The following is a 22,849-nucleotide window of genomic DNA, read 5'->3' as shown; positions in this document are numbered from 1 at the left end:
GTAAAGTTTGGTGGAGGAGGGATAAAGCTATGGGGTTGTTTTTCAGGGGTTTTCCTAAGTCCTTAGTTCCAGTGAAGGGAAATCTTAATGCCTCAGCATAGCAAGATATTTTTGACAATTGTATGCTTCCAACTTTGTGGGAACAGTTTGAGGACAATCCCAAAACTTTTGTCAGTATAGTGTATTTTTCCAGTTTGAAGGTAAGAATCCAAACCTCTCACTCCCGGCTCCAAGACTTCTCATGAGCTGCACCATTTCTCTGGAATGCCCTACCCCAAGAAATTAGGTTAAGTCACAATATGCACAGTTTTAGGCGCTCCCTAAAAACACATCTTTTTAGGGTGACCTATCACATCCCCTGATCTAACTCCTCTCCATATATAGCCTATTTATCATTATTTTCTGAACCTGATACTCCATCAACCTCTCCATGCACCCAAAAGCACTACAGAAATCGGCTGGTGACAGGTGGCAGGAGATCGTTGAGACTGGCAACATGTAGTTTGATCTGACAGGTTTTTCTTGTGGATCAATAGGCGGCTGTGTTGTTTCTGGTAATGGCCATACCCCTTGCCACAGGTGTTGCTAATGTGGTCATTTAGCCTTCCTTATTTATTATTGCTTCTCCCACAATGCTGTACGGTTTACAACTTCAGTTACAGTTGTGGATAGCTGGTGTGTGAATCTCGGCGGAGTTCCTGGTGCTTCCATTGCTCCTTTGAAGTTAAGTCTTTCCTTTCCCTTTTTGTAGTTTGTTTCGGTTCTGTGTGTTGCATTTCCACATTGTTTGTATTATGCCTGAAGGAGACTCCTGTTCGTCCTTCCTTTTAGAGAAGCAGGTAGTCTCGTCCCTGCCATTATTACCAGGGTCCTATAGGGCTATATAGGACTCTAGGTATTCCTGTGTATGAACACACCTACCTCTGGGGTCTGTTCATACTGGTAGTCAGTCAGGATTTTGGTTAGGGTTTTACTAGGAGGTGTCCATCTTCCTTCCCTAGTTCTCAGGCCTGATTCCTTGTTCCCCCCTTCCCTCTTATGCTCGGTGTGGTGTTTCCCTCCCACACCGAAGCGTTACACATGCAGCTTTATATCTACTCCCCTATTTTCCCAAGATGGCTGGACCATTGTACAAAACAAGCACTTCTACCTTTTGCCTCACCCCTATCTCCTCATAGATTGTTAGCTCTTGCGAGCAGGGCCCTCATCCCTCTTGTTCTAATTATTGACTTGTCTGTTGCTATGCTATTTGTGGCTGTTTGTACATGAACCCCTGAATTGTAAAGGTCTGCGGAATATATTGGCGCTATATAAATAAAGATTATTATTCTTATAAGAAGTAAGCAGACTTTGTAGTCTTACTTTGAGTATCAGCTTCTTTCACTACCTTGAGGCATATAAGTAAGTACAGAGGATGTATTTTCCATATATATTGCACATAGTCTGTTCCCAGCAGTGCTGTTCTTCGCTCTGCGATATTCGCTGTAAAATTAGTCATTTCTTCTGCTTCGGGTGAGGATTTTTCCCAGTGCCTTTCTGTGCATGTTACCTTGGCCATAAATGGTAAACTCGCTGCATTGAAGAATGTGTTGCTACAGCTCAGATCTTATGACTCGTTCTTTACAGATGCACCTTCCATGACAAAATACTGTATCGTCCTAGTCACATAAGGAAAGTGAAAATCTTACAGGTTCAGCCAAACTCTACATATAAATGTCCAGTACATTCATATATAATATATACAGTATAAAAATCAAGATCAACCAAATATCTTTCCGATGACAGTGTCACTGAAGACAGTTCTAATGGAAGTGCACCTAGATGTCATAAATCGTACCCAACTTTTGCACAATTTGGCACATTTTAGTGCAATTAGGTGCATCTAGTTTTAGAAAAATGCACTGTGCTTAGTTTACCAAGGGGTGTGGCTTAACAGAAAGGGGGTGTGGCCCAAGGCAACACTTTTCATCAAAATTGTGCTCCAATTCTTGTCTACAATTTTTGTACCAAATTGTTGGTATACATTTAGAGAAAAGGATCTATCCTACATCAGAATTATCATCCAGAACATGTGGTGCAGGTCTAGACAGCCGGTGTAAGGTTACACCTAGGGCTGAAACGATTATTCGAATAACTCGATTAAATCGAGTCAAAAAATTCATCGATGCAGTTTCCCTGCATCGAGGAATCGTTCAGATCACGTGATCACGGAGCGGGAGTGAAATTAAGCGTCTCACTCACCGCTTCCGTGTCCTCCGGAACCAGAGAGGCAGGACTGAGCGGCCGGCACAGCTGAGGGAGGAGAGGGAGGAGGAGGGAGTCTCTCCCTCCCCACTGTGCGCGGCTGCCGCTGAAGACCAAGTAGGAGGAGGAGGGGAAGAGAGGAGGGGAGGGGAAGAGAGGAGGGGAGGGGAGGGACTGTGGCCACTGCACCACCAATGAATGTGCCGGCCATATCCCACAGGGTCCCCCTCCTCCCCACCATCATTGGTGGCAGTGTCTGTTCCGATCGGAGCCCCAGCAGTGTAATGCTGGGGCTCCGATCGGTTACCATGGGAGCCAGGACGCTGCTTAAGTCCTGGCTGCCATGGTATGTTAGTAGTGAGCAGAGAGCAGCGCATTATACTCACGTGCGCTGTGGCCGCCGGTCGCTCCTTCTCATAGATCTGTGCGGCGCATTGCTAATGCTGTAAGCATTAGCAATCCGCCGCACAGACAGAAGAAGGAGCGACCGGCGGCCACAGCGCACGTGAGTATAATGCGCTGCTCTCTGCTCACTACTAACATACCATGGCAGCCAGGACTTAAGCAGCGTCCTGGCTCCCATGGTAACCGATCGGAGCCCCAGCATTACACTGCTGGGGCTCCGATCGGAACAGACACTGCCACCAATGATGGGGGGGGGGAGGGGGACCCTGTGGCCACTGCCACCAATGATTAATACTAGGGAGGGGGGGGGGGGTTGCGTTACCAGAGGGGGCATATCAGAGGCTGGGGGGAGGGGGGGGGGAGGGAGATCAGAGGCTGGGGGGAGGGAGGGGAGGCAGATCAGAAGCTGGGGGGAGGGAGATCAGAGGCTGGGGGGAGGGAGGGGAGGCAGATCAGAAGCTGGGGGGAGGGAGATCAGAGGCTGGGGGGAGGGAGGGGAGGCAGATCAGAAGCTGGGGGGAGGGAGATCAGAGGCTGGGGGGAGGGAGGGGAGGCAGATCAGAAGCTGGGGGGAGGGAGATCAGAGGCTGGGGGGAGGGGGGGAGGCAGATCAGAAGCTGGGGGGAGGGAGATCAGAGGCTGGGGGGAGGGGGGGAGGCAGATCAGAGACTGGGGGGGGGGAGGCCAGATCAGAGGCTGGGGGGGGGAGGCCAGATCAGAGGCTGGGGGGGGGGAGGCCAGATCAGAGGCTGGGGGGGGGGGGGGAAGGCCAGATCAGAGGCTGGGGGGGGGGGAGGCCAGATCAGAGGCTGGGGGGGGGGGAGGCCAGATCAGAGGCTGGGGGGGGGGGGAGGCCAGATCAGAGGCGGGGGCAAGCAGATCAGAGGCTGGGGGGAGGCAGATGGAGAGAGAGTGGTTAATGGAGGCTGCAAGCACCACCTTGGCATGTATAAAGTTATTGGTTTAGAGAGGGGTTAATGAAGGCACCTCCAAGGTGCTTTCATTAACCTCTTCAGACCAATAACTTTATACATGCCTAATGCCAAGGTGCTTCCATTAACCCCTCCAAACCCAATGGGCATGTATAAAGTTATTGGTTTGGAGGGGTTAATGGAAGCACCTTGGCATTAGGCATGTATAAAGTTATTAACCCCTTCAAACCAATAACTTTATACATACCTAATTACGTACGTTATTTTAAGTAGCTTTTTCTTATTAGATTACTCGATGAATCGAGAAATATAATCGATAGAATACTCGATTACAAAAATATTCGTTTACTGCAGCCCTAGTTACACCATCTACAGTATTAGTATATCTGCTCTAATGTATCCCTGGGCTGAATGGCTGTAGACTCCGGTAGAAGATATTAAAGGGTTTCTGTAACCAGAATTAACCCTATTAAACTGGCTGACATTAGCGATGTGCTAATGTCGGCAGACCCTAAATGTACTATTTTTATGCTTATGAATGCCCCGGTTACGGCACAATTTTAACGTTGATGATATGCAAATTAGCCTCTAGGAGCAGGGGGGGGGGGGGGGGGCGTTGCTCCTGCACCTAGAGGCTCCGTTCTCCCACCTCAAATCACACCCTGCTGTCCTTGATTGACAGGGCCAGGCAGCGTTTGTCTTCTCCTGCCAGCCCTGTGTGCTGGGATTGCGCAGGCATGAGATTTATCCAGCGCACAGGGCCCGCAGGAGAAGATGAACGCTGGCCCTGTCAATCAAGGACAGCAGGGCATGACATGAGGTGGGAGAACGGAGCCTCTAGGAGCAGAAGCAACACCCTCCCTGCTTGTACAGGCTAATTTGCATATCATCAAAGTTAAAATTGTGCCGTAACCGGGGCATACATAAGCATAAAAATAGTACAGTTAGGGTCCATTCACGCGCCCATATGTGTTTTGCGGATCTGCAAATTGTGGACACTGGCAATGTCAACATCACCGACACTCTCATAGAAAATGCCGTTGCGGACAAGAATAGGACATGTTCTATTGTTTTGTGGAACAGAAGTGCAGATCCGCAAATGCGGACAGCACATTCCGGCCCCATTGAAAACGAATGGGTCCACACCTGTTCCACAAAATTGCGGAACGAATGCGGACCCATTTTGCGAACGTGTAAACGGACCCTTAGGGTCGGCTGACATCTGTATTTTATACTTCATGATAGAATACTCCTAATATTATGTTTTCTTCCTCATAGATTTTTCCAAGAACAGACTGACAGAAGTCCCCGTAGAAGTTTGTCATTTTGTGTCCCTTGAAGCACTCAACTTACACCAAAACTGTATCAAAGTTATTCCTGACTCATTAGCAAATTTGCAAATGCTGACTTATTTAAATATAAGGTAAGGATCATTGTTGGTTAAGTATGTGATGCATTGGCTCTTCATTTTGTGTGTATTAGGCCGGGTTCACATCATGTTTTTCCCATCTGTTTAACGTATATAAAAAAAACATATACGTTAAACGGATGCCTCAGACAGATGCCATACAGTGGCAGATCCTGCGCTAGTACCACAATGGACATCCTACACAGGATAGCAAATGTGTGGATGTGATAAACAGTAAAAATAACATAACAAAAACAAGGACAGGTTCACTCTGCGGTCTTACTTAGGCCTCATGCACACGACAGTATTTTTTCACGGTCCGCAAAAACGGGGTCCGTAGATCCGTGACCGTTTTTTCGTCCGTGGGTCTTCCTTGATTTTTGGAGGATCCACGGACATGAAAAAAAAGTCGTTTTGGTGTCCGCCTGGCCGTGCGGAGCCAAACGGATCCGTCCTGAATTACAATGCAAGTCAATGGGGACGGATCCGTTTGACGTTGACACAATATGGTGCAATTGCAAACGGATCCGTCCCCCATTGACTTTTAATGTAAAGTCAGGAGTCCCTTTATACCATCGGATCGGAGTTTTCTCCAATCCGATGGTATATTTTAACTTGAAGCGTCCCCATCACCATGGGAACGCCTCTATGTTAGAATATACTGTCGGATATGAGTTACATCGTGAAACTCAGATCCGACAGTATATTCTAACACAGAGGCGTTCCCATGGTGATGGGGACGCTTCAGGTTAGAATATACTGAAAAACTGTGTACATGACTGCCCCCTGCTGCCTGGCAGGTGCTGCCAGGCAGCAGGGGGCAGACCCCCCCCCCCCCCCTGTTTTTAACTCATTGGTGGCCAGTGCGGCCGCCCCCCTCCCCCCTGTAGTTAACTCATTGGTGGCCAGTGGGCCCCCCCTCCCTCCCCTGTAGTTAACTCGTTGGTAGCCAGTGGGCCCCCCTCCCTCCCCTGTAGTTAAAGGGAACCCGTCACCGGTATTTTGGGTAAAGAGCTGAGGACATGGGTTGCTAGATGGCCGCTAGCACATCCGCAATACCCAGTCCCCATAGCTCTGTGTGCTTTTATTGTGGAAAAAAGACGATTTGATACATATGCAAATTACCCTGAGATGAGTCCTGTCCCTGACTCATCTCAGGTTAATTTGCATATGTATCAAATTCTTTTTTCCCCACAATAAAAGCACACAGAGCTATGGGGACTGGGTATTGTGGATGTGCTAGCGGCCATCTAGCAACCCATGTCATCAGCTCTATACCCAAAATCCCGGTGACAGGTTCCCTTTAACTCGTTGGTAGCCAGTGGGCACCCCCCTCCCTCCCCTGTAGTTAACTCGTTGGTGGCCAGCCCCCCCCCCTCCCTCCCCTGTAGTTAACTCGTTGGTGGCCAGCCCCCCCCCCCTCCCTCCCCTGTAGTTAACTCATTTGTAGCCAGTGGGGCCCCCCCCCCCTCCCCTGTAGTTTACTCGTTAGTTGCCAGCCCCCCCCCCCTCCCCTGTAGTTAACTCATTGGTGGCCAGTGGGCCCCCCCCCCTCCCTCCCCTGTAGTTAACTCGTTGGTGGCCAGTGGGCTCTCTCCCCTCCCTCCCCCTCCTAATTAAAATCTCCCCCCCTATCATTGGTGGCAGTGGAGAGTACCGTTCGGAGTCCCAGTTTAATCGCTGGGGCTCCGATCGGTAACCATGGCAACCAGGACGCTACTGCAGTCCCGGTAGCCATGGTTACTTAGCAATTTGTAGAAGCATCATACTTACCTGCTGGCTGCTGCGCTGTCTGTGTCCGGCCGGGAGCTCCTCCTACTGGTAAGTGACTGGTCTGTGCTGTGCATTGCCTAATGAGGAGCTCCCGGCCGGACAAAGACATCGCAGCTCGCAGGTAAGTATGATGCTTCTACAAATTGCTAAGTAACCATGGCAACCGGGACTGCAGTAGCGTCCCGGTTGCCATGGTTACTGATCAGAGCCCCAGCGATTAAACTGGGACTCCGATCGGTACTCTCCACTGCCACCAATGATGGGGGGGGGGGGGAGAGATTTTAATTAGGAGGGGGAGGGAGGGGAGAGGGCCCACTGGCCACCAACGAGTTAACTACAGGGGAGGGAGGGGGGGCCCACTGGCCACCAATGAGTTAACTACAGGGGAGGGTGGGTGGGGGGCTGGCCACCAACGGTTTAACTACAGGGGAGGGGAGGGGGGGGGCCACTGGCCACCAAAGAGTTAACTACAGGGGAGGGACAGGATACACGGACAGGATACACGGATCACGGTCTCGGCTGCAAAACGGTGCATTTTCCGATTTTTCCACGGACCCATTGAAAGTCAATGGGTCCGCGAAAAAAAAACCTGAAAACGGCACAACGGCCACGGATGCACACAACGGTCGTGTGCATGAGGCCTAACCCTCATACTGATGTAAAATTGAGAGATTAGCCAACATATCCTACTTGGAGGACATGCCTGAGCCCGAGCACCGCGCCAAGGTTTCTCAAGTAGCTTGGGACCTAACGCTAAAGCATGCAGAAACGCATAAAAAACACTTGGACCTTCATGGAGCTGTTTTTTTTCTGCTTACTATTCATTTTAATGGGAGATTCAGCGCTGATTATGCCCCAATATACAGCATGCTGCTTCTTTTTTACACGTGTAAAAAAGAAGCAAGTGCTTGTTCCCATTGAAATTAATGGGGGGCTGTTTTGAGACATTTTTGGAGCTGATTTAAAGCTGATTTTGAAGCAGAAATCAGCACCAAAAATCTCTGTGTGAACTGGCCGGTCAGTGTTTGTCCTTTTAAACAGACCACAAGCTCTTATTTATGATTATGTCTCAGGGCCTTTTTAAAACGCCGAACACTAAACTCATAGCAGAACCTTTTTTTACCTTGAGAGCCACATTCAGCGCTAAGAGCTGGTCGCAAGCCACACTTGACACAGAGATTGTAGAAGCCATATAACCACTAGGAAACAGCTGGAATCGGTTCAAAATAACAATGAATGAGTGAATGAGCACTGCATGTTTTCTGCAAGTCTTACAAAATCTGGATTATAGTTAGTGACAGCCATATGCATGCAGTCACCAAGGTGGCCATCTGTCAAGCAGGTTCTATATATAGACACCAATATTTTGATGGCTGAAAATCCAGATTCCCCCTGTTGTGTTCCCAGTAGTTAAAATGACCCCCTATAGTGCCCCAGTAAGTATAATGTTCTAAGTGCTAATGGTTCCCTGTAGTGTCCCCAGTGGGTATAATGCCTCTTGTAGATCCATTAGTAGGTATAATGCCTTCTGTAGTGCCCCCAGTAGGTATAATGCCCTCTATAATGCCCCCAGTAAGTATAATGCCCTCTGTAGTGCCCCCAGTAGGTATAATGCCCCTCTGAGGTGCTCCCATTAGGCCTCAGTACTTATCGTCCCTCCAGTAAATATAGTACCTCCCCTGTAGTTATAATGTCCCCCACGTCATACCCCAGTACCACCTTCCTCCCCAAATGAGTTAAAAAACAAAACAATATTCACCTGACTCCCCGCAGCCGTCAGTGATGCAGACCACAGACATCTTCCACTCAAGCGGTCACAATGAAATCAAAGTGCAGCCTACATCTTTAAACAGGCAGTCACAATGATGTCATCATTTCTCAACCTCCTGCAGTGGCCTATAAGAGTATACAATGGGGCAGGAAGCCATTGGCTCCCATGTTCCGCCGTAGTAGACTGTCCTACAGTTAGGCATAGAATAGCAGCAGCGCAGGTTCTCAGTACAAGCAAGCATAGGAGGATGCAGTGTACCAGTCACAAATCAGGGGCTCATAAAGCATGAGCTATGGGTTGGGGATCACTGACTTATAGAACAGCTACCTTCCAACTGGTGGCTCTAGAGGCTCAGCTTTCTTTTCTTTTTGGAAAGAGAACTCATTTGCATACATGATGTGATGGGTGATGTATGTGTTTTAGCAATGTCTTTCTAAAACATGAAAGGCCTTCCCTGAAAGAGACGTTGTCTGGATGGGAGCATATGTTGTTCTAAAACCTCTATATTGATGGTGCCTTTCTAGATGTGCCATAGGCACTAATACAACCCCATACCATCAAAGATGTAGGATTTTGAACTGATAAGCTGGATGGTCCCTCTCCTCTTTAGTTGGCAGAACACGGTGTCCATGGTTTCCAATATTATGTACTGTAGATGGTGGGATATTCAAAGTCTTCACAATTTTATGTTAAGGAACATTTTTCTGAAATGGTTCACAATTTGTAGACACATTTTTTTTCACAGATTGGAGAACCTCTGCCTATCTTTGCTTCTAAATGACTCTGCCTCTCTAACATGCTCTTCTTATACCCAGTCATGTGACTTAAGAACTAATTGCTCCCTAGCTGGTTTTATTAGTATAACTTACTCTTCCAGACTTTTGTTGCCCTGGTCCCTATGTTTTGTTGAGATTCATTTCTACCATCAAGTTTTAAATTAGTACATTTTTTATGAAGTGGTAAAATGTCTCACTTTCAACATCTGATATGTGTTCTATGATCTATTGTGAATAAAATATGGCTCTGTGCAGATCATTACATTCTGTTTTTATATACATTTTACACTGCGTCCCAACTTTTTTTTTGACTTGGGGTTATACTTAACAGACAATACATAATAATGTCATATATAAAAGCCTAGTGCAGAGACTACTGTATAAGGGTATCAGCCTGTTGGTCACTCATTAGATGCTCTGGTTTCCTAATATACCGCACTTAGTGCTGTTCGTTCCAGGGTAATAAACTGTACATCCTACAAAAATAATAAACATCAAATGTTGCTCGAGATTTTGTCAAAAATACTGTAGCTTGCACAATGTGATAGAGGACCTCGTTGTCTTGAGAGTCTCTATACTAATGGCAGTGGAAGCGTAGCAGATTTTCCATCTGGAAATCCTGCAGTGGAATACAGATGCAGAAAAGTGGAACAGATTCTAACAAATCACATTGTCACGGTCCCTCAGGGCCTTATAGGGATATAAAGGCCTAGGTATCCTGCATATGAGTATTCCTACCTTCAGGTTCTATTCATATTGATAGATTGTTAGGGCCCGGATTAGGGTTGTCTATGAGGTGACCTGTTTCTTCCTTAGGGCTCTTTCACACCTGCGTTCTTTTCTTCCGGCATAGAGTTCCGTCGTCGGGGCTCTATGCCGGAAGAATCCTGATCAGTTTTATCCTAATGCATTCTGAATGGAGAGAAATCCATTCAGGATGCATCAGGATGTCTTCAGTTTAGGACCGGAACGTTTTTTGGCCGGAGAAAATACCGCAGCATGCTGCGCTTTTTGCTCTGGCCAAAAATCCTGAAGACTTGCCGCAAGGCCAGATCCGGAATTAATGCCCATTGAAAGGCATTAATCCGGATCCGGCCTTAAGCTAAACGTCGTTTCGGCGCATTGCCGGATCCGACGTTTAGCTTTTTCTGAATGGTTACCATGGCTGCCAGGACGCTAAAGTCCTTGCAGCCATGGTAAAGTGTAGTGCTGCGGTATTTTCTCCGGCCAAAAAACGTTCCGGTCCTGAACTGAAGACATCCTGATGCATCCTGAACTGATTTCTCTCCATTCAGAATGCATTAGGATAAAACTGATCAGGATTCTTCCGGCGTGTACTCCACTTGCCGTAATTACACACCGGATCCAGAAAAACGCAAGTGAACTGAAAGCATTTGAAGACGGATCCGTCTTCAAATGCTTTCAGTTCACTTGCGTTTTTCCGGATCCGGCGTGTAATTACGGCAAGTGAAGTACACGCCGGATCCGGACAACGCAAGTGTGAAAGAGGCCTTAGTTTCCAGGCCCAGTTACTGTTCCCCTTCCCTCCTGTGTTCATTGTGGAGTCTCCCCCCCCCCCACACTGATCGTGACACACATCCGTGCACTATGGAAGATATTAAATCTGTAGCATGTCCATTCTTTCTGTAGATTTCATTATTTTCCATGCATAGGGTGAAGTCTGTGGCCAAGCCACTGTAAAATGCACAACGAATTTTCTCTGCCCTGCTTGGATGTACCCTTACATTATCAGCAATTTTTCTTAAAAAGTAGTAGTAAGGCTACTTTCACACTAGCGTTCTGCTGTCCGCTCGTGAGCTCCGTTTGAAGGAGCTCACGAGCGGAGCAGAACGCTTCCGTCCAGCCCTGATGCAGTCTGAATGGATGCGGATCCGCTCAGACTGCATCAGTCTGGCGGCGTTCAGCCTCCGCTCTGCTCGCCTCCGCACGGCCAGGCGGACAGCTGAACGCTGCTTGCAGCGTTCAGCTGTCCGCCTGGCCGTGCGGAGGCGTGCGGATCCGTCCAGACTTACAATGTAAGTCAATGGGAACGGATCCGCTTGAAGATGACACCATATGGCTCAATCTTCAAGCGGATCCGTCCCCCATTGACTTTACATTGAAAGTCTGAACGGATCCGCTCAGGCTACTTGCGCACTTAGAAATTTTTCTAAGTTATTAATGCAGACGGATCCATACTGAACGGAGCCTCCGTCTGCATTAATATGATTGGATCCGTTCAGAACGGATCCGATCAAGCGCAAGTGTGAAAGTAGCCTAAACTGCACTCACATCACTGGAAAGGCTACATGTACTGGTTTAAACTAACTATTCTAAAATACTAATTCTCAAATTTCTCAAAAAATATCCATTAATACTTTCATTACGTAATATGGACATTACAAATAGACTGCCAGCAAATATGGTTTACCACCAGTAACATTGTGACTGTCACCCGTGCAGTTGTAATACCAAGCAAACTGAAAAGAATGGCGTGGTATTAGCAGGAGGTGCTCAAACCCACATGCAGTCGTGCATATATATATATATAGGGGAGCAAATCCTGCACTTGTGGCCCGTTGCTAATGGCGATCCCCAGCAAAAATGCATACAATGGAGGATGCCCGCAGCGAACCACAAGTACCACAATAGACATCCTACACAAGGTAGCAATTATGTGGATGTGATAATCAATATAACAATATAACAAACTAATAGCAAAGACAGGTGCACTCTGCGGTCTTACTAAACCCTCAAACTGATTTTAAAATTGAGAGATTAGTCAACATGTCCTACGGTGTAGGATATGTCTAAGCCCGGGCACCACGCCAAGGTTTCTCAAATAGCCCGGGACCTAACACTCTCCTACCTGAGCCGTATGGGCAATACCAGGAGCCAGTGGGCAAATTACAGGAGCATGAGGCCGACTCACAAACAACTCACCAGTTACCTCCAGCATGTAACCATGCTTGCAATGGGAGGAGGGAGGAGTCTGCGAGTCCCACTCAAGACTGACTGATATGGCCCAGGCCTCGCAGGTGCACCTAAATGTGGCCTGTAGATGGAAAACAGGCACATTTAAATTGGAGTTTATACACCTCCAGGAATCTATATATACAAACCAAAAAGACAAGGTGGCATTAGCAGGAGGTGCTCAAACCCACATGCAGTCGTGCATATATATAGGGGAGCAAATCCTGCACTTGTGGCTCGTTGCTAATGGAGATCCCCAGCAAAATGCATACAATGGAGGATGCCCGCAGCGAACCACAAGTACCACAATAGGTCCCGGGCTACTTGAGAAACCTTGGTGTGGTGCCCGGGCTTAGACATGTCCTACACCGTAGACTATCTGTATGCTATACCTGTGAGCTTGCTCCGTTGTAAACCATTATGGTTTGTAATGTGCATTCTGCTGGGAACCGGTATTAACCTGTACGTGAACTATCAAGTATGACCTTTCCAGCGGCACAATAGATTTAGTTTATGTTTTATAAATGCTACTTTTTGTTGTTTTTTTTCTTAGTCTTGTGCATGGAATGTGTAGCCTTGATATGCAATCAACAATATACAGTATTTGTTTTACAGAGTATTTCCATTACAGTACAATATATGTTGATGCATCCTTACACAGTTTTTAACCAAGCTGTTTATTTAAAACTTGGATTGTGTAAATTCTTTTACAGCAAATATTGTATCTCAGCCCTTCTAGATAAAAGCACACATTTTTGAAATGCCTCCACTTAAGCAACACAGAAAATGTATTTTCTTAACTTGTGTACTTCTTGATGATGCACGAATACAGTATTTAATAAATTAGTAAAGCCCACAGCTGAGGCTAAGGTTCACTTCTGCGCTGAGATACAGATTTTTTTTTGTTCCAGCATGGGTGCAGAAAAGTGGAATCGCTGGATCTGGCATGTGCCAGACAATGTTAGCGCCCAATGGATTCCATAAGGAGGCATGTCAGATTTCCTGCATGGATACCTGCATTTTGCCAGACAAGATACTGCTGCATGTAATGGTACATATAACTAATCTGGCTACAGTATACATAGAACATACAAAAAATACAGCCATATACTGTATACTATACACACAAACAGGAGTATAAGCAGCACTGTCATAATAAAGCCTAGAAAAATAGTTGACATACAAATTACCGTATTGTTCGGATTGTAAGACCTCAGTCAGAGCATTGAAGATGGGTCATGGCTGGGTTTTCCAACATGACAACTACCTGGAGCACACAGCCAGGAGAACCAAGGAGTGGCTCCGTAAGAAGCATATCAAGGTTCTGGAGTGGCCTAGCCAGTCTCCAGACCTAAATCCAATAGAACATCTTTGGAGGGAGCTGAAACTCCATGTCGCTCAGCGACAGTCCCGAAACCTGACAGATCTAGAGGAGATCTGTGTGGAGGAGTGGGCCAAAATCCCTGCTGCAGTGTGTGCAAACCTGGTCAAGAACTACAGGAAACGTTTGACCTCAAATTTTTTGCAAACAAAGGCTTCTGTACCAAATATTAACACTGATTTTCTCAGGTGTTCAAATACTTATGTTCAGCAGTGCAACACAAATAAATTCTTTAAAAATCATACAAGTGATTCCCTGATTTTTTTTGCACCTACAATGTGAATTTCAGACCCCTCCATGATTTCTAAGTGGGAGAACTTGCAAAATCGCAGGGTGTTCACGTACTTCTGTTCCTCACTGTATGTCATGTGTTTTGTTTTATTTTATGATATCATACATTCATTGTTTGGTTGTTATAATGGAAAGATGAATCTGCACAACATTCAGAGCTGTCTCGTGGGAAGCCTCCTATAAGTATTCCACACGTTCTCGGCCTTTTCTTCCTCCCACACACCAATTCTTCGCTGTATATAGAGATTTGGCTGTGAAACACTCTTCACATCGCTCTCTTGGACGCTGTTCAGCTGCACTTTTGAAAACACGAGGGACCTTGCAGCTTTTTTTAAAATGACTTTATGAAACACCTAAGAAAATTACAGCTTGATGAAGAATACTACCATTTTCTTTCTTTTTTTTTCCAGCCGAAATCAACTCTCCTCATTGCCAGCCTGCATATGTGGTCTTCCCCTAAAAGTCTTAATTGCAAGTAATAATAAGCTTGGATTTCTGCCAGAGGAAATAGGTCAACTACAGCAGTTAATGGAGCTGGTATGTCACTAAATATAACATTTGTATTCCTCAGTTGCATTTTTTTTTCTTTCTTTCTTTTTGGGGGAAGTTGTAACCTAAAGCTGATGTGTGGGATCTAAGGTGAGCCAGATTTATCCAAGCCCAGTGGGATACTGTGAACTTTATCTAATGACTTAAAAATGGGTACTTTCTTAGTGAAAAAAACTGAAATCTGGCAGCGAAGCAGCTGAAAGACCTTTGGAAAATCACTTAGTGAAAAAGATTTATGAAAATGAAAAGGCCAAAGTGACAGCAGTGAATTTGTCACAAATTACTATAATGCTTGAACTGAAAAGCAGCATTACAAGACCGGCAGCACATAGTAATCATGTAGGATGCATCCGACTGTGCCGGTGTTCTTGGTCTTGTAGATGACATAAGGGGCATGGTGACGTGTCTTAATATAGTAATTGTCATTCTGCTAGTATACTAGCCAATTAAATCTGTATATACATATATGTATTTTGTAACCACTCTTATCCCCCTCCTATATCAATTGCATCATTTTACACTCTGGTGTAATTTGTATGTCACGTCACTGTTAAGTAAAGCCTTTTCCAGGACTTCATAGATAATTAAATATAAAAGTGTGCTACTGTTCATCTACTGAGCATGTGCCAAATAAAATCAGAGAAAAAAAATCAGCTACTGTTTAATTACATAACCGTAATTAAAAACTAGTTTTCTTTCACTTTATAAGAAGCACCTAGATTTTAGAAGAGGAAAATTAGAAAAAAAATATTTTTTATCAGACCTCAGATCAAACTCCCAATCTTCATCAGACCTCAGATCAGACCCCCATATCAGACCTCAGATCAGACCCCCATATCAGACCTCAGATCAGACCCCCATATAAGACCTCAGATCAGATCCTCATATCAGACCTTAGATGAGACAAACATATCAGACCCCATGTCAAACCTCAAATCAGACCCCCATGTCAAACCTCAGATCAGACCCCCAGATCAGATCTCAGATCAAATCCCAATATATATTCCTCTAATGCTGCAGATGGTGCCGCCACTCTGCACATCCAGTGGCTCTTCCTGGACTCACTGCTCCCTGGTCTTCTCTGGGCACACACTGCACTGTGACCTGACATCACACAGAGTCAGGTCATAGTGTGCACACTATATGCGGAGAAGACCAGGGAGCAGTGAGTACAGCCAGCGCTTTACTCACTGCTCCCCGCACCTCCTGCATACTAATGAGCGCATCCATAATGGTAGGTTTCACTAGTATTTGCTTTATGAGATGCAATGCCACTGACACCACCCCCTGGTAATTTGTGATGTAATCTTATTAGGGCTTGTTCTGCATTGGCTAAAAAAGCAGGATTCTGACGGAACTGAATGGACCCCATTATAGTCAATGGAGTTTGTGTGGTTCCGTTTGGGTCAGTTATATGCCAACCTCAGCACTATTTTTGTTGTGGAGCAGAACAATTGAAATAAATAATGGTGGTGTGAAGTTATCCTTAAAACTAACAACATGTAAACTGTACAGTTTGGGCACCTCTGATCAAAATGACTGTTACTGGGAACAGTTAAGCAAGTTGAAGATAAAATGATCTCCAAAAGGCATAAAGTTAAAGATAAACCACACTTTTCAGCATTCAAAGCAATATCAGTGTATTATTTTGGTTTTGTACAATTTTAGAGGGTAAAAAGGAAAGGAGTACCTTGCAAAGGTATGGGAACCCAAGGAGATTATGAGACCTTAAATAGCATGTTAGGGTTAAGGCTAATTTCACACTCGCGTTTGGTGCAGATCCATCTTGTATCTGCACAGATGGATCCGCACCGATAATGCAAACGCTTGTATACGTTCAGAACGGTACCGTTTGCATTATTCATTCAAAAAAAAAGTCTAAGTCAAAACGGAGCCGTCTTGACTTACATTGAAAGCCAATTGGGGACGGATCCATTTTCAATTGCACCATATTGTGTCAGTGAAAAACGGATCCGTCCCCATTGACTTACATTGTAAGTCAGGACGGATTCATTTGGCTCTGCATCGTCAGCCGGTCACCAATACGCTTCAAGCAGCGTTTTGGTGTCCGCTTCAAAAGTGCAACAGGGACCAAACGCAGCCAAACTGATGCATTCTGAGAGGATCCTATATCCATTCAGAATGCAATGGGGCTAAACTGATCTGTTTTGGGCCGCTTGTGTGAGCCTTGAAACGGATCTTACAAGCGGACCCAGAAACGCCAGTGTGAAAGTAGCCTAAGGCTTGTTCACAATCATTGTTAAGAAAGGCCAGGTGATGGAAATTTAAAAGCTTTATAAATACTCAGACTCCTAACCTTGTCCCAAAAAACAGCAGCCGTGGGTTCTTCTAAGCAGCTAACACTCAGAATTTACAAGCTGTGATACTTGCCACAGGGGGCGCTACTAGGTACTAACCATGCAGTGTGCCCAGAGTTTTGCTTTGGACCCCTTTGCTTTTTTTTGTTATTTTGAAAATGTAACAGATGAAAATAAAAAAATGTTTCTGCTTAAAATATAAAATATAAACTTTATGCCTTTTGGAGATCATTCCATCTTCAACTTGCTCAACTGTTCCCAGTAACAGTCATTTTGACCAGGAGTGCCCAAACCTTTGCATGCCACTGTATCTTACCAGTTATAATCACTTTATTTATTACTAAGTACATGGAGATGCAGACAATGCAGGATAGCATTTTTGGATTAAATAGGATTTAAAGGGAATTTGTCCTTAACAGGTGACAGAGACCCTGATTGGAAACATAGGGTCACTTACTATTACTTTGTGTGCCGTACATTGAATGGACTGCTTACCCGTTATTGTAAGAAACCGTCAGGCCTGAAAATAGTAAGCGACCGTTCTTTATAATGAGGGTCTCTATCACTAGTTTATGCTGCACTCAGATAGGGCAGCATAACATTGGTGACATATTCCCTTTAAATGACAACAGGATTTGCAATATTTAAGGTAAAATGTTATTAATGCCTTGGTGAACATGAAATATATTGACAATTGCAATACCCAGTCCCCATATCTCTGTGTGCTTTTATTGTGTTAAAAAACTGTTTTGATCCATATGCAAATAACCTGATATGAGTCTTGTATCCGGAGATGAGTCAAGCGGAAAGGAGCCCAGCACTGCCCTGCGTCCTCCGAATCTCCTCCTTGCTGGCTGACGTCACAGAGCTGGAGTGCCGAAATCTCGCGATGCGCGAGCTAGAGCATGCGTAGTTCGTTCCCCGTGCTGATGCCAGTACAGGGAATGAACATGATGCCGACACTGCGCATGCGCTAGCTCGCACATCGCGAGATTTTGGCGCTCCAGCTCTGTGACGTCAGCCAGCCAGGAGGAGATTCAGAGGACGCGGGGCGGTGCTGGGCTCCTTTCCGCTTGACTAATCTCCGGACACAGGACACATATCAGGTCATTTGCATATGGATCAAAACTGTTTTTTAACACAATTAAAGCGCAGAGAGCTATGGGGACTGGGTATTGCAGATGTGCTAGTGGCCATCTAGCAGCCCATGTCCCCAGCTCTACCCAAAATCCTAGTGACAGGTTCCCTTTAATATGTTATTCTTAATTTGGATTCAGGTGCCAGTGATATGGTTCTCGGTCTGGTACTAACTGCCAGTGATAGGCCTAGTAATTGTCATTAGAGCACAGTAACTGGGTAGCTACATGTTCATATAGGAGGACGGAGGGCCACATGTGAAGGACAGCGTGTAATCCACTGACATATTTGCAAGCCACTGGTGCACCATTTTGCTGATTGAAGTTAGGTCCCCTTCACACGAGCGTGTTTTCCGCGCGGGTGCAATGCGTGATGTGAACGTATTGCACCCGCACTGAATCCTGACCCATTCATTTCAATGGGTCTGTGTACATGAGCGTTGTTTTTCACGCATCAGTTCTGCATTGCGTGAAAATCGCAGCATGTTCTATATTCTGCATTTTTCACGCAGCCCTGGCCCCATAGAAGTGAATAGGGCTGCGTGAAAAACGCATTACATCCGCAAGCAAGTGCGTTTTTCACTGATGGTTGCTAAGAGATGTTGTTTGTAAACATTCAGTTTTTTATCACGCGCGTGAAAAACGCATTAAAAACGCATTGCACCCACGTGGAAAAAAATGAAAAACTGCACGCAATCACAGACAAAACTGACTGAACTTGCTTGCAAAATAGTGTGAGTTTCACTGAACGCACCCTGAACGCATCCGGACCTAGTCCGTCACGCTCGTGTGAAAGGGGCCTTAAGAAGATTACACATTACTAAAGAGCAGTGATGGCCAGTTCGCATTGTTCGCCCGCAAACATATGCGGGCTGCCATCTTTTTTCACAAGTCCGGCAAGGCACAGGTAAGCTCTTACCTGTGCCTGTGCGCGAGCCGGTCTGAAAAGAAGTGTGGTCAGCGGGAGCAGCCAGTTCCGAGAACAGCCATCGGGGCCTTCATCGGGCTGTTCTCGGAACTGCCTGCTCCCAATGACCGCATTTGTTTTCAGACCGGCTCGCGCACAGGCACAGGTAAGGGCTTACCTGTGCCTCGCCAGGACCTGTGAAAAAAGATGGCAGCCCGCATGTGTTCGCGGGCGAACTATGCAAACTGGCCATCACTGCTAAAGAGTTCCTCGACATATAAAACAGGAGGCGATAATGAAAAAGCATTTATAATTGTCACAGATCTGCGAGGTCAGTCCTAGTACAGGGAGCACATTATACTATATAGCACATACTGTAACTGCTGCAGAAGGTGGACTCCCCTGACCACCACCGATTGATATAAGAGAAATTTTATAACTGATGACGTATCCTCTAGTTAGGTCATCAATCAGTATCTGATCGGTGGATCCCCGCCAATACACTGGCGCTCGCAAGTAGCGCTGCGTCCTTCTCTCTGCTTATCAAGCACAGTGCCGTGCATCGTATAGAGGCTGTGCTTAGTATCACAGTATCGGAGCTGCGCCTAAGACATGTGACCAGTAAATGTGATGTCATATGGCCTAGGCAAAGTTGAGAGAAGACGCTACTGCGAGTGCTGGTGCCTTCTCAAAACAGTTTATGGGCAGGGTTCCCGGGTATGGGACCCTTACTGATCAGATACTGATGACCTATCCAGAGGATAGGTCATCAGTTAAAATATCTCAGAAAACCCCTTTAAATGCCCTCATAGTTTTCTATGCAGTCAAAGTAAACCAATATATACTGGCCAAACTTATGCCAAATATGCCAAACGCGCACACTTCTACAGCTAATGACAGACTGGAAAGTCTATGTCTTTAGATATATACTATATGATATCTTTCCAGTGTATCCACCATACATAATCCACAAAAGTGGTGTGACTCTACTGTTACCTGTAAAATGTGTGGTGATAGTTCACACAACCCAAGAAGGCATTTATCGTAGGGTTTAGTTACTAGTAGCATTTAAGTGTCGTTCATTTTGTTACTACAGGACATCAGCTGCAATGAAATAACATCTTTGCCACATCAGATAGGTCTTCTAAAGTCTTTGCGTGAACTGAATGTAAGAAGAAACTATCTGAAAGTTCTACCTCAGGGTAAGTATTCTAGAGTGTTGTGTGTTCTGATGTATAGTTTCGGTGGGGAGAGGAGAGAAAGACACCTGGCACCATCTTATCGCTTGGGAAAACAAAAGGAGTGGGCGTTTAAATTTGACTGGTCTTATTCTTCTCATCCTTCATATCATCTGTCAGAAGGTTGAGAGTTCCCCATACAGATTGGTCCTGTCAAAAACAGTAGGTTCACCGACAGTAGTCTAATGCTTATTGGGCCTTTAAATTCCTGTCTGAATGCTTAGTTTGCTGACAGCTGTTCTTCAGACCCCACCATATACACACACTCTCTGGTGGTGGCTTCTCTCCTGTGAAAATGCAGAAGTATCTCTCAAGAAAGAAAGCCATCTCCCCAGTGCAAGCTATTGGGAATGGTTTCTTGTAAGTCAAGATCCAACTTTCATCAATTTGACAATGAATTATAGCTTGGCCTTGTCAAATCCCAAGGCTTGTTGGTAAGTCAGATCTTGACTCATAGGAAACACTTTCCAATAGGTGGCCCTGGCGAGATATTTCTCTTTCTTGGAGATACCGCTTTGTACATTCATTTCCCATTGAGCATTGACAACAAGTCTCCATACCAGGGAGTACTTCCAGTAAGTCTCCATATAGGACTGGTCTCTTTAAGGAGATTCAGCTCCTGTCACCTGAATTGGACTGAGCTGCGCCTAGGCAATGTAACCTATGCACATGGCGTCACATTGCCTAGGAAGAGGCCTAAGCGCTCACTGGAGCACCACCTCCCAGGACCCACGCTAATCTCATATTGATGACCCATCCTCAGTACTGGTCAAATATTTAAATTTCAGCAAATCCCTTTAATATAGTAATTTGTTTGCAAACTAATTTAAATATGACAGCTAGAATATTAATCAATGACTAATACTGGCGCATGTTTCTAACAGTTCAGGCAGCAAAATACCTGACATTTTTTAAAGCAAACCTATAACAGAAGGTTTTTCAAATTATTAATATTAGGCTACTTTCACACCTCCGTTTAGGTGCGGATCCGTCTGGTATCTGCACAGACGGATCCGCACCTATAATGCAAACGCTTGTATCCGTTCAGAACGGATCCGTTTGCATTACCATGTTTATGATAATGCAAACGGATCCGTTTTGACTTACATTGAAAGTCAATGGGAGGCGGATCTGTTTTCAATTGCACCATATTGTGTCAGTGAAAACCAGATCTGTCCCCATTGACTTACATTGTAAGTCAGGACAGAACCGTTTGGCTCCGCATTGTCAGGCGGACATCAAAATGCTGCAAGCAGCGTTTTGGTGTCCGCCTCCAGAGCGGAATGGAGGCTGAACGGAGGCAAACTGATGCATTCTGAGCGGATCCTTATCCATTCAGAATGCATTGGGGCTGAACTGATCCGTTTTGGGCCGCTTGTGAGAGCCTTGAAACGGATCTCACAGACCCAGAAACTCCAGTGTGAAAGTAGCCTTATTCACACATACAGTAGGATGCGAAAGTTTGGGCAACCTTGTTAATCGTCATGATTTTCCTGCATAAATCGTTGGTTGCTACGATAATGTCTGTTAAATATATCATATAGGAGACACACACAGTGATATTTGAGAAGTGAAATGAATTTTATTGGATTTACAGAAAGTGTGCTATAATTGTTTAAATAAAATTAGGCAGGTGCATAAATTTGGGCACCACAAAAAAGAAATGAAATCAATATTTAGTAGATCCTCCTTTTGCAGAAATTACAGCCTCTAAACGCTTCCTGTAGGTTCCAATGAGAGTCTGGATTCTGGTTGAAGGTATTTTGGCCCATTCCTCTTTACAAAACATCTTTAGTTGATTCAGGTTTGATGGCTTCCGAGCATGGACAGTTCTCTTTAAGTCACACCACAGATTTTCAATTATATAATTATATTCAGGTCTGGGGACTGAGATGGCCATTCCAGAACGTTGTACTTGTTCCTCTGCATAAATGCCTTAGTGGATTTGAGCAGTGTTTAGGGTCGTTGTCTTGTTGAAAGATCCAGCCCCGGCGCATCTTCAGCTTTGTCACTGATTCCTGGACATTGGTCTCCAGAATCTGCTGATACTGAGTGGAATCCATGCGTCCCTCAACTTTGACCAGATTCCCAGTCCCTGCACTGGCCACACAGCCCCACAGCATGATGGAACCACCACCATATTTTACTGTAGGTAGCAGGTGTTTTTCTTGGAATGCTGTGGTATTTTTCCTCCATGCATAACGCCCCTTGTTATGGCCAAATAACTCAATTTTAGTTTCATCAGTCCACAGCACCTTATCCCAAAATAAAGCTGGCTTGTCCAAATTTGCTTTAGCCCATCTCAAGCGGCACTTTTTGTGCTGTGGGCGGAGAAAAGGCTTCCTCTGCATCACTCTCGCATACAGCAGCTCCTTGTGTAATGTGTGCCGAATGGTTGAACGATGCACAGTGACTCCATCTGCAGCAAGATGATGTTGTAGGTCTTTGGTGCTGGTCTGTGGGTTGACTCTGACTGTTCTCACCATTCGTCGCTTCTGTCTATCCGAGATTTTTCTTGGTCTGCCACTTCGAGCCTTAACTTGAACTGAGCCTGTGGTCTTCCATTTCCTCAATATGTTCCTAACTGTGGAAACAGACAGCTGAAATCTCTGAGACAGCTTTCTGTATCCTTCCCCTAAACCATGATAGTGAACAATCTTTGTCTTCAGGTCATTTGAGAGTTGTTTTCAGACCCCCATGTTGCTACTCTTCAGAGAAAATTAAAAGAGGAGGGAAACTTACAATTG

General features: G+C 45.4%; 1 protein-coding gene across 1 annotated transcript in view; it reads left to right on the top strand.

The window, feature by feature from the left end:
- LRCH1 (leucine rich repeats and calponin homology domain containing 1) overlaps nt 1-22,849 on the top strand; it is a 243,846-nt gene that overhangs the window by 116,708 nt on the left and 104,289 nt on the right. Inside the window, exons 2-4 of the mRNA XM_044287241.1 lie at nt 4,860-5,004; nt 14,365-14,491; nt 19,961-20,066. Of these exons, the coding sequence (XP_044143176.1) occupies nt 4,860-5,004; nt 14,365-14,491; nt 19,961-20,066 (378 nt within the window). The remainder of the gene's footprint in view (nt 1-4,859; nt 5,005-14,364; nt 14,492-19,960; nt 20,067-22,849) is intronic.

Source organism: Bufo gargarizans, chromosome 3, assembly GCF_014858855.1.
Source record: "Bufo gargarizans isolate SCDJY-AF-19 chromosome 3, ASM1485885v1, whole genome shotgun sequence".
Lineage (NCBI taxonomy): Eukaryota > Metazoa > Chordata > Amphibia > Anura > Bufonidae > Bufo > Bufo gargarizans.
The sequence above is the reverse complement of the archived record's forward strand: the minus strand, read 5'-3'. Positions and strand labels throughout refer to the sequence as shown.